This window comes from Ceratotherium simum, chromosome 29, assembly GCF_057802395.1.
Source record: "Ceratotherium simum simum isolate JZ-2026a chromosome 29, ASM5780239v1, whole genome shotgun sequence".
Taxonomy (NCBI): domain Eukaryota; kingdom Metazoa; phylum Chordata; class Mammalia; order Perissodactyla; family Rhinocerotidae; genus Ceratotherium; species Ceratotherium simum.
Genome location: NC_141928.1, coordinates 25,063,970 through 25,079,257, shown reverse-complemented (window position 1 = coordinate 25,079,257; position 15,288 = coordinate 25,063,970). Strand labels below are relative to the sequence as shown.

Below are 15,288 nucleotides of genomic sequence, written 5' to 3'. Positions count from 1 at the left end.
GTTGACATAGAGAGTAATGGCTGAGTCTCTGGCATGAGTCTCTGGCATGAGTCTAGTCCTAGAGTTCATTCGAGGAAAGGATATTTGCTAGAAACACTCCATCTGGCGGCACAGTGAGATGATAAGTGAGATCTCTGTGTTTGTCAGGCTCTGGGAGGAAAAACAAAGTACCTGGTAAGGTATCTAACCTCACATGGATTTGAGGTTAGAATTTATACCACTCATTTTGTACATAAAGCCTTCAAACTGATAGAAAGAAATGTAAAATTATGATCTTGCTGGTGATACTCCTGGGGCTCCTGGTAGAAAAAATAATCCAAGCCCTCAGGCTATAAGGGGCTGCCATAAATAAAGCAAGCCTTGTATACTGTAAGAACACAACCTGAAATTATTAAATATACACAAGCATGTTCTCCATCATGAATGAGTCAGCAGACAGAACAAACAGCAAGATTAGAGCACCAATACATTGAGATAATAGAAAAAAAGGTCTAAAAGTATGTTGAAATCATTAAGGACAGAAAGAAAGACTCAAAATCCTATTTAAAAAGAAGAGACTAGGGGCCGGCCCCGTGGCGTAGCAGTTAAGTGCGCGCTCCGCTGCTGGTGGCCCGGGTTCAGATCCCAGCTGCGCAGTGATACACCGCTTCTCCGGCCATGCTGAGGCGGCGTCCCACATACAGCAACTAGAAAGATGTGCAACTATGACATACAACTATCTACTGGGGCTTTGGGGAGAAAAAGGGAAAAAAAGGAGGAGGATTGGCAATAGACGTTAGCTCAGGGCTGATCTTTCTCACACACACACAAAAAAAGTGGAGGAAGATAGGAACAGATGTTAGCCCAGGGCCAGGCTTCCTCAGCAAAAAGAGGAGGACTGGCAATAGATGTTAACTCAGAGCCGGTCTTCCTCAGCAAAAAGAGGAGGATTAGCATGGATGTTAGCTCAGGGCTGATCTTCCTCACCAAAAAAAAAAAAAAAAAAGAAGAGACTATGTAAAAAAGAAATATTTGGAAAAAACCATAAATTATAAAAATAAAAATATAGGAAATAGCAATTCGAAAAACTAATGGACAAATTTAAAAGCAGATTAGATAGGAGAAAGAAAAATTAGTGAACAGGAAGATATGAAGAAATTACGCAAATGCAACCCAAGTTTATAAAAGGATAGAAAATGTGGCAGGTTAATAGATATGGAGAATAGAAATAAAAGGTACAATACAGATCTAATAAGACTTACAGAAAGAGAGAAAAGAGAAAGTGAAAAGGAGGAAATATTTGAAATGATAATGGTTGAGAATATTCTAAAATTGGTGAAAAATACGAATTCTCAGCTGTAGGAAGTGTAATGAGGCCTGAACAAGATGAACGACGATAATACACCATTAGTCATATCACAGAGAAAGACCAAACAACAAAGACAAATTTTAAAAAATAACCAAAGGGAAAAGACGTTACTTATAGAGGGACAATAAGTGACCAGATTTTCTCAATCTCAGCACTACTAACATTTTGGACTAGACAACTCTTTGTTGTGGGGGGCTGTCCTGTGCATTATAGGATATTTAGCAGTATCTCTGGACTCTATCCGCCAAATGCTAGTAGTGTTTTTCCTCCCCCCATTCCCCCACCCCCCGACTGTGACCATCAGAAATGTCTCCAGACACTGCCAAACGTCCCTGGAGGGCAATACTGCCCCTGGTGGAGAAGCATGAAATTAGACTGATGATGCAATTCTCAATAGCAACATTAGAAGTCATAAAGCAAGGGAATAACATCTTCAAAATGTTTATGGAAAAAAAAAACTATTAACGTAAACTATTAACATAGAAGGGAGCATGTGATATAATTCACGTGAAAGTTCTTTGAAGAATGTAAGACCCTCTACAAATGTATGGATTTGTTGTAATTTTCATTATTGCCTTTATTGCTTCCTTTAATAAATCTCTTTGGTATAATATATAGACTTAATATTAGGCAGACACAGAACTTATGATATGTCATAAATGAATGACTTGTGAGGAAAAGAAGAAAAATGTAAATTTGTATATAGAGTGTGATCTTTAATATTAAAAAATATGTGTCAAGACAAAATTCTAGGAAGAAATATAGTAAAATATCACCAACGTTTATCTTTGGGTGATTTCTTAAAATATATTTTTTATTTTCTAGTTTTATATGGTGATAATACATTACTTTTTTAATCAGAAAAAAATCCAGAAGTCGTCAATATCTAATTATTATTTGGAACATTTATATTTGATAAGATCTCACAAACACTTAAATGACTAATCTTAAAAATAGTCGTATGCAGTTCATTAGGAAGTGGTTTTTAAATGAGTCAATCCACAGGGGAGAGACGCAGCCATCAAAAGCTAATTCCTGCACTGATATTTTAATATTAAAGATTTCTTTTTCACTTAAGGTGTTAAGATTTGGGATTTCTGTCAGCTATTTATGCAGGTGTTTGACTCAAGATCTATTTGCAGGAAAATATTGTCGCCACCTGCTGGCAGTCCTGTAATAGTAGACACACGGTCTTCTATCCTGGGTGAAATGAACTTCAACTTCAATGATATTACAGAAACTGTGTCTTCTCTTCTGTGCTCCAATCATCATACTAATGGCAGAGTTTGTTGAGTTTATTATTTTCGGTCTAGTCCATCATTATATCATTTTATTCCTCATAATATCCATAAGAAGTACGAACCTTTAATGAACTCATTTTATGTCGGAAGACAATCAAAGCACAGAGAGGTTATATCACTTTCCCAAGGCCACGCAGTTAGCGATTGACAGAGCTGAGATACAACTCCAGAAAACGGCAATCCCTCTGCTATTGCTGCTTCCAACTGTGCGAAAAGCAAGTGTGGTAAATCCACAGTGTGAAAGCACTGTTACTAGTGACGATATTTACGGAGGAAGCATGGAAAAAAAATAAGCAATGAAATATCTATCAGACGACCTGGGATTTAATCACCCCTCGGTTTTTTATTGCCTGCCTGGGACCCTGAACAGATCACCAGCCCAGAGTGAGCCTCTCTCTGCTCTGTAACTCACAGGGTTTTCACGAGGATCAAACGAGACAAGGAGTGTCAAAGCACTTCGTAATCTGCTTCCAGGTTTTACAAATTTTATCTCTGAATTAAATGAGAGTATTAAAAACGTAAAAATCTGAACTTTATCTTTTTTCCTGCAGACATGTCACCTTTATGTTGTGACTTGAAGTCTTGCCTTTGGTTTTGCAGAGGGTAAATCCACAAATGCCTATTTAAATGTGCCTTTTGCATCTTTAATTAAAATACAAAGATATTTTCCATTGCGTTGTCCAATGTCTGTTATTCAAGGCCTCATTTGATAAATTACTCTAATTTCAGGAAAACACTGTTCCCCCAGGAGAATATGCTCCCTTTCTGCTGTCAGAAAGCAAGAGTATAAAGCTCTCTTTGACTTTGGCTGCCGGGAAATTGAATTTCGTATTCAGAGGAGCCATGTCCACAGTCCAGGAGCATCCACTTCCAACGCTCCTTTCCTTCACAGGCTTTACTCACCCTTCTTTGCAAGTGTAAGTGACAGTGTTCCCAAACGTGAAGTTACTCCCAGTGATGACAGCATCTTTGATGGCCGGTGGCTCTCCACAGAAGACAAGATGACAGGTAGGTGGCGCTCTGTCCCAGCTGCCTGACGCGGAGCATTCAATGACGGAAGTGCCCTGTAAGCTACAGGAAAGAATGATGCCACTTCTTTTATTGGCTATTTATTTACTGCTACCGAGATGAGAAAGGAAGGACTTGGAAGTGACTAGGAGACACTTAAGGAATTTTAATACATAAAAATAAAGTTTCTTCCTGTTTTCCTGCTTTACATAAAAACAAGGGAAATCTGAGCAGGCTATAGACCATTTAAAACCATGAATACGCTAAAACAATATAACAATAACTCGGTGCAAAATACAATGGTTGAATGTGCTCATTGGTGGTGTTGTAGGGCACTCCAAACCTTGTGAACAGCAGATTACTTGGAGGAGAAGGGGTTACCAGGATGGTTAGGATCCAGTGACAAGGGAGAGAGACACCCAGGAAGTCAGCGTAACTGGGTCCAAGGGCACCGTCCTTAACATGAGCCTGGGATCTGAACTGTGCGGCTCATGACTCTGACCTCTGGTCTTCCTTTGATTTTACAACCTCAAATCCCTACATCATGGCTTCTCCACCTTTACTTGTCAACCTGATTCTGATTGTCTGTATTACTCACTCTGCTTTCTGTTCACTTGATCTGTTTCACTTCAGATCCTGTTGGCCAAGTTTCTGATCACAGCCTGACTCTCTCTACTGTCCCTTCTGTTTGCGCGTGCGCGCACACACATACACACACACACACACACACACACACACCCATTAATCAAACTAACGTCTTACAGTATTAAGGACCCAGGCTCTTACCTGGATACGCTTTTTATAACATCCCATGTAACGCTGAGTATAAACTTGGTAAGTTGTTGACCGAAAAATCCAGGCACTGTGTTATGCTTCACAAACACTTGCTGCTTTCATGTTTAACGTCTGAATGTTGATAGCAATTGAACTAGAACTCCCAGAGTCCAAGTTAGATGGACTGTTTCCCTGGGCATTTACTATAAGCTAGTCTTCAGGAAGCACACAAATTTGAGAATATCTTTTACATGTAGAAACTTGTATTTAAAGTCAGCCAGTCACATGCAAATGAAACCTATTGAGTAAATAATGAGTAACAAGGTATTGTAGGAAGCGTGGCTGGTATCTCTGGACTTTACCTGTATCCACTCTCACACGAATACGATGCAGTAGAAAGGTAGGTAAGCCCACTTAAAATATATTTCCCATTATTTATGTTTTCAGGGCTAGAACACTTGACTAGTTCACACACAGGAGGAGAGTGACTCCAAGAACCGCTAGCAAGACAGGATGATTCTTTATCACCATCCAGAGTATATCCTTTATTACACCTGAAGAAGACAAAGGAAAATTATAGAATATAATTTGCTTTACTTTGCATAATTTTATCTGTGCCAAAACCTCCAAAAATATTGCAAATATACTCATATGGGAAGAATTCTTTTTTTTTCCTACTGAAATAATGCTTTAAAACTATTGTTTTTCAAGGGTGAATACTGTACATCTGTCCTATAGGGACCCTGCTGAGTGATAAGTAGAAGGATAGATTTAAGGATTTGGCTTGCCTCTGGTGTGTGTCATGGATTATAGCTGCAAATAAAATTCTTGGTTTGAGAGTGGTCTGGTCTAGGATAAGTCCCTGAAATATTGGCTTTGGAGTAAAAACTCCAGCTTATAATCAAGAATATTCATTAGCTTGCAGGGCCTCCCTGCATGGCATCCATTCTTAGAGCACTTCAAGGAGGTGCTGGTGGCAATAATAGGCTAAGGATTCTAGATATGACTACCATTAGATTATTGGATCAGATTTCTTCCCACTACACGTAATTCAATTAATTCCATATTAACTTAGAAACACCCTCTGCAATTACTCTTCCCCTTTTCTTCCAGTATTATATCACTGCCAGCATGTTATCAACAACTTCTACAACGTTGTTTTAATCCTAGACTCTTACCTATATATGACTGTATTGCCAAAGGTAAATGCTGATCCATCAATACCACCATTTTCTGGAATAGCTGGTGTACCACAGGAAACAGCTTAAAGGAGGAAAAACAAAAAGCATGGCTTTTCTTAGCTAACGAGTGCAAAAATCTCTAAAAGCTCAAGGGGCAGTTCTAGGTTTTCTTGTCATGTTTACATACGAGCCTAACAGTTGGGCTTTAAATACAAAGAATATTGATATTACACTTGACATTTCTACACCTTAAATTCTAGGATGGTCAAACCCCATAAACATGGGGAATTCACTAAACACACCTTCACAATACGGCATCAGATGACTCCATTCTCCAGACTCCAAACACGTGATTTTGGTCACTCCCATCAGCTGATGTCCTTCTTCACACGAAAATGTGACTTCAGCACCCACTGTATAAATCTCACCAGAAGAGCGGCCATTTTCTGGATTTCCTGGAGCCTTACATTTTATAGGTTCTTGAAAGAGAGAAACAGTTTTTGTGGGACAATAAATGGCTTTCACACAACCATGCAAGGTCTCACGACACTTAAGGTACCAAGTTAAATCCTGAGGAAGAATCTTTTGAAGAGAGATGCATGAAGTCCAGGGATACGTTGGACAATTAAACCAGAACACATATTTAACAGGCATTTAAACAACAGTAGTTTGAAACAGCAATGACTAACAAAAATATACAAAATTTATCTGGCCAGAAAGGGAATTGTTGATCGGGGAAGTAGTGGTGGTGCCAGGGCATAGCTTTGAAGGGCTACAGCCTCTCTTACTTCCCCCCACTTTCTAAGAGCAACTGGCTTTCTCTCAAGCTGATGTAAAGGTGTTACCAAAGCGCATTGAGGAGAAACTCGCAGCCTCGCATTCCAAACAGACTACGGATCATGAGCCCCTCCTACGTGCACATTTGGGAACAGTCACCACTTCTAGAAAGGGAAATAAGTTAAAGGGAGATTTAGGGTGAGAACTGAACAAAAGGAGTCAATAAATACTTGAATTCTCAAAAAGGGAAGATAATTGATTCAATCTTTCTCAAGATCATTTTGGCTATAAAAGTAAAGAACTTTAAATAAAACCTTCTCAGAAAGTAAATGGAATTATAAGACTGAATTTTGAGAATTCTTCTTTACTTTCTGTCTTATTGTTTTTGGTAGTTGCTCTCTCACAATAAATGTAGAAAGACATTGATGAGTTGAGAGATAAACCAGTATTTTCAAAGTTATTACAAAATATAGAGATGAGGTAAGGCAAGATGTCTATTTTTTTTCAATAATATAATTCTACGTGGCTGAGGCAGGGGAAAGATACTGACAGCGAAGATGTGATGAAGCATCTTCTTTGCTCTGATTGACGCGGTAGAGGTCATTGATCATATTTCTAAATCCACTCTATTATTCTTGTGCTACGTAGACATTTCATTCAACATTCCCGTGATATAGCTGAGTCTCAGTTTTGTTTTTCAGAAATTGGGAAGTTGGGAGAGGCACAATGCTACTTTAAAGCACCTTTAGTTGTTACTTATATGTCTTTATTAAGATGGTTTATCTTCTCCATCTCCTCTTTGAAGTTGAAAATACGGTCTTACTTTTAAATACCATACATTTGAAATATATACTTGAATTAAAAAGTTGAAATAGACTTCCCAATTATACATATACTAGTTACCTGCACAGTTTTTACCATCTCCTGTGTAGGGCGGGATACATGAGCAAATGTAGGATCCATTCGTATTCAGGCAGGAAGCATGCTCACTACAATCTGACCCAACGGCACATTCATCAACGTCTGAAATGAAGACAGTTTACACATAGTAAAGTTGACTGAGTTCTCCTATGTATCAAACATTTGTTTTTCCTTTTAAATCATTACATATCATTTAACATATAACAATGTAGTTATATATATTTTTATATTTATATAAAACTATATATTTTATAAAATTTAATTTTAAATTTACATATAAAATATATTTTTATAAAATTTATATATATTTTTATAAAATTTAAATATAACAGTCACAATCACATTGCAGATATACAATAAGATCTATTATTTCCTCCTGTTATAAGTGGGTAAGTAGAACAACAGAGATAGATAAAGATACTATTAAGCCTGGTAAAAATTTAAAATATTTTTGGCACTTGTGTGGACAGCTGCTTTGTTATTATGGCTTGCCCAGAGCTCACTTGGATGAGATGAAGTTAACAAAGGAATGCCACAAGAAAGCCTCAGGAATTTGGGATGATTGTCTCCCATGGAGCTAGAGTAAACCCACACGGTAATTGCCAAGATTGACCTCACCAAGGCATGATGGTGAAATGCCATTCCAGCTCCCATTATCTGTACAGAACATCCTTGAATCACCCAATAAATAGTAGCCATTGTTGCACTGGTAGGTCACGGTGCTGCCAGCATGAAAGTCCTCAGCTGAATAAAAGCCATTCTCCAAAGGGGGTGGCACCCCACAGCTAATGCCTGTAATGTGACAGGAAGAATACAACTACATTAGGAGCAAAACGCCCAAAGGACATTTTATTTAAACCAGTAGTTGAGTTAAAAATGAATCTTTCACTGCACACAAACATTAGATGGAAAGTGTTCTTGGGGTGGTAACAGGCTGTAGCCATACCTGTGCGCTCACCTTCTGGCATACTGCCTGGCTCATAGTAGGCATGCAATTCATTCACTTAAAAAACTATTTATGGAGGTCCTGCTACCTGCTAAACACTGTCCTAGGTGCTGAGGTTACAGTAACGAACCAAACAGACAGAATCCCTGCCTTGTGAAGCCTACTATCTAGTGGGAGTAGAGAGACAAGAAACAGATAAATATATATGTCATGTCAGGTGGGAATAGATGCTATGGAAAATTTCCCTGATCACCCTATCTACAATAGCAGTCTTGCTTCCACCCAACCCCCTCACTTTATATTCCCCTACTCTGCTTTATTTTTCTTCCTAGCCCTTACTTCTGGCCCTTGCTGTTCTTATTTACTATAATTAGTCGTTATTTTCTGCCTCTCCCACTAGAATATAAACTCCATAAGAAGAGAGACTTTTTTCCAACTGCTGCATCTCCAGAACTTCAATCAGTGTCCAGCACATACTAGGTAATTTAAAAATTGTTGAATAAATGAATGAATGGATGCACCCAACTCAACAGATCTCTTCCTGCTCTTCCCACCAGCAATGACCCATCTCCCTTTGGGCTTCAGCCCCCAAGTCTGTCTTTCCCTCCCATCCAGTTCCTCGTGCCACCTGGCGTGCATTCATAGGTGGGGTCTCTTTAGATCTGCATGGTCCACCTCCTTCATGGTGCCCAGCACAGCTCACTGCACAAAGGAGGTATTCAGTGACGATTTTCTACTGTGAAGTATCTAGCTTTTATCTAGCATTCCTCAAAAGTGTTCTTATGGTTCCAATACTTTTCAAGGGCTACTGAAATGCCTTCAAAAAAGGCAGCTCACGTTCACAGTGAGGGAGTGGGTGTGTCCACTGTCCTTGGTTCAGACAGTACTGCACAGGGTTGCCGACCATTTGGAAGCCTGGATCACAGAACAGACTGATTCTGGAGCCTGGCTTGAAGTTTGCCGATGCAGTTCGCAGATGAGGTACCAATCCTTCTAAAGGTGGGCAATCTGAGGGCAAAGAATACAGGTATGGAGTTTGTCAGCAACATAGTGGCGGCATCACCAGGTCAAGAGTTTCAAATCGTATGTTGAGAGCCACTCTACCGATATTAAAACAAGGCAACATGTAACCAGATCACTGGCAAGCGAGATTACTAGAAAAAACTATTTGAGTCAACAAACAACCTTCCCTCTTTCAGCAGAAGTCTGCTAAATATTTTTTAAGGAAAAAAAATAGTATTTTAGGAATATTAATGGAATATTCTCATAAGTTATGAAAACCCATGAGTTCTAGGACATCTTCAGAGACTTGCTTCAATACATTGGATTTTATGAGGCAGTTTTGATCACTCAGAGTTTGACTATTCAGTGTGTGGGCTGTAATGTCCACTGGTTTCCTCCCTGTGCTACCTGCCCCTGGATGGCTCCTACAAAGTCCAGGGCCAAGAGAGTAATCCATCTTAAAGAGGAGGATAGGACTTTGGTGGGCACTTAAAAAATTAGCCATATCCCTCCTGTCATCCTATTCTTATTTTACCTTTTTCAAAGTTTTCTCCACAGTTAATTTGTACCCCGTTATACAGAATGTATTTAAGTATTAAAAAAAAATAAATCCTTTGGATGAAGATAGAGTTAAAAAAGAATTACTAGTTAAACAATAGACTGACAGGCACACACTATTCGACCAATAGAGAATTTCAAAATGTCTCCTTTTGCTAGAAAACCCCAGAGTAGTCAAGAGACAGTAGAGTCTATGGAAGACAGAAACTCTAACCAGAACAGAATATGCTCTTGGAATCGATCTTCACTTTCCCCACAATTCCTGACAGGAAATCAGGCCAGGCTAACACGTTTCCTTTATTGAGTTCCTCTGGGCATGAGGTAGCCAGCGATTTCACCTGAAAGTTTAAAAACACATCTTTAGATAAACCTTACTTGTTTCAGGAAGACAGAGTTACTATATCTTCATTTAGTCCTATTGAAAACATTTGCAGATTTTGGGCGTGAGGGTGTGGAGGGAAGCAGGCTTTTGTATGATATGATTTCAGGGGCAACAAGAAAGTTCTCTTCCCTCTCTCTCTTCCACCCCCATCATTCACTTTCCCAAATATTTCATTCTGGCCGGAAATTCTGAAAATCTATGCATAGAATTTGCCTAAAGCTTTGCAATTTGCTAGGTCTTGTGGAGGTTCCCCTTCTCCATTCACCTGTCTTCTGTCTCTGATCTAGAGCTGAGGAACCTGTGGCTTAGACAAGATCTGCCACCATAATAATAAGAGCAAGCATTTATCAAAACTTTACTATGTACCAAAAATACCACGATTGTCCACGCAGTATTTTGTTCAATCCTGCCAAAACTCCACCATGTAGTTCTGTTCATTTATGTTTCATAGAAAAGAAAACCGAAGCTTAGAGAGATGGAGTAACATGTTCAAAATCATCACCGTGAGTTCAAGGTAGAACTGGCATTTGAACTCAGGCTGTGGAACTCCAGACTGGCTTTAACCATGAGCTCATCTGTAACTCTCTCTATACGATCTTGTGCCAGCCCTAAATTTCTGCATCTTTAGTCAGAGGGATTTGAAGTATTATTCTCTATGATTCTTTCTGGTTCCAAAATTACAAGATTTTATAAAATAATCCCATCCAATAAAATCTAAAAACATCACTAAGAAACTGAAAAGGAGATTCATTGCAAGTTACTGTAGATAACGTCTGCCTGGCTTAGTCTATGACCATAGCATCAAATGATACTGGTGATAAATTATGAAAACCCAGAGGTTGCAATAGGATAGGGCGTCATTATGCTGTTCACATTTTTACTAGGTTTGTACCTTTGCATCTCATTACTGTCATACACTGAAAATGGAATTGACCTGCTGTGGAGACAGGACATAGTCCCAGAGGTTGAGCTGGCTTATGGAGCCCACAAAAGACTCAGCTGGGTTGAATCCCTCTCCTTTTTTGTCTTGTTCTTGCCCAAGAACTAAGGCACCACCGCCTAAAGAGAGAAGGAGAGAACAAGGAGGAAAACTGGCCTGATTGTCTGTTATTCCTAAAACGCTAACTAAATGAAAAAGAACAGCCAATATCATTGTATTGGGGAAAATTATTGAAAAGCTAAATTATCTACATTTACTGCATGTTTTATCAATAAGGACAAATTCAATGTTTTACATAGCAACTTAAAAAATGGCTGGAGAGGATTTAGAATATTATATTGGATTTATAAATATTTAACTATAGAACTACATATATACATACATATGCATATACTATTTTATATCAACAAAATAATTAAGTCCTATTTTGCCTGCTTTCTTCTAGGAAATTACCCTCTATGATAGACCAACTGTAGCTGCTGTTCATTTTTTTTTATTCTTAAGCCTACAATGCTCAAATTTCTATCACCAATTCCAAGGAAGCTTCTAAAGTTGCCAGTGGCCACCTAATTGCCAAATCCAATGCAAACTCTTCGATATTCACCTCTGGTGACTTCTCTGTGTCACCTGTTTCCATTGACCATTTCATTCCATTAAAGTGTCCTTCCTGGTGTACTGGATGGTCTGTGTTTGCCCCTTAGAGCTACCTTCCACCCTTCTCCACTCTGCTTCGTGCCCCCAAAGTTAAATGAATTCCTTGCTCCTCTGGCTTTTGTTTGTGTCTGGCCAACGGAAGGACCAGCAGGAGGTAAGAAAGTGGAATGAGAGGAAAGTTTAATTTCCTGGATACCTTCCCACCAGGCAACAGATTGTCAGGCTGCTTTCTTCTACCTAACGTCATTGCTGCCGCTGGGTGATTTATCTCCATCACTACAGGTTTGCCTGAATTCTGGCAACAACTCCCATCCCTTATCACTTCAGGCCCTTCCTTTGTGACTTTCTATTGTTGCCAGTCATGAGCTGTTTCACTATCATATTTTGGTTCTCTTAACCCTGCCCACACCTTTGAAAATAGTCCCTTCATTCAACTCTCTTCAGTTACCCCCCTTATGTGTGCCACCTGTTTCCTGCCAGGACCCTGACTGATTCCACTTGGTTTCCACGAGAGCATCCTCTCCTGGTTCTCCTTGAACCTTTCTGCTCATTCTCAGTCTCCCCTCTGCCTGCCTCTCAGGTGCTGATGCACCTGGAACTCCACCCCAGCCTCCTCTCCTTTCCTTCAACTACTCTTTCCATCTGATCTCACTCACCTGACAATCGATGTCTGTAGAATGATTTCCCAATCTACATCTTCTTCTTATAAAATTAATGATGAAAGAGTAATACATGTACATGGAAGAAAATTTGAAAAAAATAAAGTATAAAGAATTCCTCTTACCCAGAAATAATCATTTAACAGTTTTGTGTATTTTCTTGTAGGTTTCATTTTTATTTTTATTTTTTAGTATATGTGTACGTGTGTGTGAGAGATTTTAAAACACACAACTCAGGATCATACTATATATGATGTTTGGATCTTGCTTTTCTTCTTGAACATGTTCTCATTTCATGAGTTTTAATAGCTATTTTATTTTATCATGAATGTACAACAATCCATAATTTATTTAATTAACTAATTAAAAAACCACTTATTGGATATTGGAGTTGTTTCGAAGTTTGGTACTAAAATAACACTGAGATAAATATACTGATACATAATATTTGTTCAGATCATTGATTATTTCCCTTAGATCGATTCCTGGTAGTTGAATTGTTGGTTGCATGCAAAGGATTTCTCTAAGGCTCTCGATGAAAGTTTCCAAATTGTACCCCAGAAAGGTTGTATCAATTTTCACACCTGCCAGCACTCTTCAAGAGTGTCCACCATGCTGAATCCTTGCCAATCCTACCTTATCACTAAAAACAACTTTGTGAATTTGATATAAAGTGGCATTGATCTATGTTTTTAGCTGTAGGTATTCCTGTGATTAGAATTCCAACAGAGATTTCAAACTCAATACGTCTAAAAGCAAATACAGAATCTTTCCCCACCTTTAACCCCTGCTCTGCTTAATTGTCCTTTCCCTAGAATTCCTACCTCAGCCAACAGACTCTTCAATAAATCTGATTACCCAAACTAAAGCCAATCATTCACTAAACTCTGTCAATTGGAGCTTTGCCATATTGATGGACTGTAATTCATTCTTACAGCTGTGGTTAGACAACCATCGTCTTGGTGGCTACTATTATAGCTTCCTTGTTTTATTTTCCTATTCTTTTAACCTACTTTTCACTCTTCTATCAGAGTTTAATTTTTTTGAAAGACAGAAATGCTCTTTTTTTTGCCATAAACAAAATATATGTTCATTATCAAAATAATAAAGAATTATTTTCTTTATTCTGTATTTCCATATTCTTCAGAAAAGAATAAAGAAGAAAATAAAAGCCACCTGCAATCCCACCACCCAGAGAAGAGACACTGAAAACAAGAACACTCTAAATTAAACACAAAAAGGAACCACTACCTGATAATGCTGCTTCCTGTTGAAACACTTTTAAAGTTTCCTTATTTACTACAGGGCACTGCCAACCATTCCTCCTCATATGACATATGCCATAGAAGGATCTAGATAGAGCAAGCTTATTGCACGTACAATGCTGAGAACGCTGGGTTGCCTAATACTTTTGCATTCCTTCTAACTAAAACTCTCTGAATAATTTTTTAAAACTGTTTTTAGAAGAGAGTTTGAGGTCTACTAGAAAAAGGTCATAAAAATGGATAGCTATCAGCAGTGCTCCAGCCTCTATGCTGGATATACTCGTATGCTGTGTACACTTATCACAAAACAGAACCTACAACCTAAAACAAAACACACTAGCATTTCATCTCCTCCTTGGAAGGCAGTTCAGTAACCACCCATTGTTAGTTCAGCACGCTTCTTAGCAGTCTCAGTATAGATCCCCAAAGGCATTTCTTACACAGACAGTCACACAGCTCAACTAGGAGAAAGTTCCTAATAATTCACAGTCTGGATAATCAGGAGGTAGTAAATGGGAGATAACTGTTGATGTTTGTCTAAAACCAAAGACAACAAAGCTAGCAAACTCGATTTTCATCTAAGTACCATGACCTCTAGCATCTAACAGAATTATATTCCTTTTGCTAAGACATACCAGGTATGGCCGAACCAATAGAAAGGCCCACACCACCGTCAGATAATTTCCCATCAATATAGACTTTCCAGGCTCCATCAGTACTTGTCCAAGTGATTGCAATATGATGCCAGCTGCCATCATTCACGGCCGGACAGTCTGTTATCTTTTCCTTGCCATTCACATAAAGAACCCAGCTGCGGAGAGATTCCAGGGGATACAGTCATCAGTTATATGTCGTAATCCCATCTGTGGGGCATGTTACTACTTTTCTTCTTTTCCTTTTTTTGTGGGTAAATCACTTCGTGTAAACACATTACTTTTTTTCTCCATTTGGTCATATTTCATAGAAGCGGATTTAATTTACTAATGACACTTTATGGTAGCTCACTGAAAACTGTTTGTGTTTCTTAAACACTGAGGGGTACAAAAGTCTTAAGATGAGCTGAGAGAAGTCGGTCCAGTTTGAGATAATTCACCAACTGTCTCTTCTGGAGAGAGTGAGTCAAGAATGGAAGTAATGTGAGTTGCACAAACGTCAGACTGGTTTTCTTCCTCTAGAACGCATGTTCCTAAGACCAGGAACAAACTTCAGAAGTCTCAAAGAAAGTAAGTTCTGTCTCTCGGTTGCCAAAGCAGTCGCAGATAAAATATGTCAATTCAAATAAAAGAATAATTGGAACTAAACAAAGGTGGTGAACCACAAGAGGGTTCCAACAACCATGTCATTTGGGGAAATGTCAAAGATAATAAGCAGTTTAAAGGGAAATATCTTCAAAAGCAAACAGAGAAGAAGAAAAGATCAGGGAAAACTGATGAGGAAGATAAGAATTCATTGAATTCCTTTGCAGCATCTTCTCAGCCCCTATTTGAAGATGTTTATGAAAAAAATTTTTTTTTTATAATTGTATCCCCTCTGCATTTTCCCATTTTCCTCCCCCTACTCAAGCAGGCAACA

At 38.6% G+C, this 15,288-nt stretch overlaps 1 protein-coding gene across 2 annotated transcripts in view; it reads right to left on the bottom strand.

The window, feature by feature from the left end:
* SVEP1 (sushi, von Willebrand factor type A, EGF and pentraxin domain containing 1) overlaps window positions 1-15,288 on the bottom strand; it is a 178,125-nt gene that overhangs the window by 42,824 nt on the left and 120,013 nt on the right. For both annotated transcript variants that reach the window (XM_087419320.1, XM_087419319.1), the window contains 10 exons: window positions 14,352-14,527; window positions 11,133-11,257; window positions 10,031-10,154; window positions 9,094-9,264; window positions 7,929-8,102; window positions 7,293-7,412; window positions 5,915-6,091; window positions 5,610-5,694; window positions 4,794-4,985; window positions 3,553-3,720 (listed from right to left, as the gene is read on the bottom strand). In XM_087419320.1, the coding sequence (XP_087275446.1) occupies window positions 3,553-3,720; window positions 4,794-4,985; window positions 5,610-5,694; window positions 5,915-6,091; window positions 7,293-7,412; window positions 7,929-8,102; window positions 9,094-9,264; window positions 10,031-10,154; window positions 11,133-11,257; window positions 14,352-14,527 (1,512 nt within the window). The remainder of the gene's footprint in view (window positions 1-3,552; window positions 3,721-4,793; window positions 4,986-5,609; window positions 5,695-5,914; window positions 6,092-7,292; window positions 7,413-7,928; window positions 8,103-9,093; window positions 9,265-10,030; window positions 10,155-11,132; window positions 11,258-14,351; window positions 14,528-15,288) is intronic.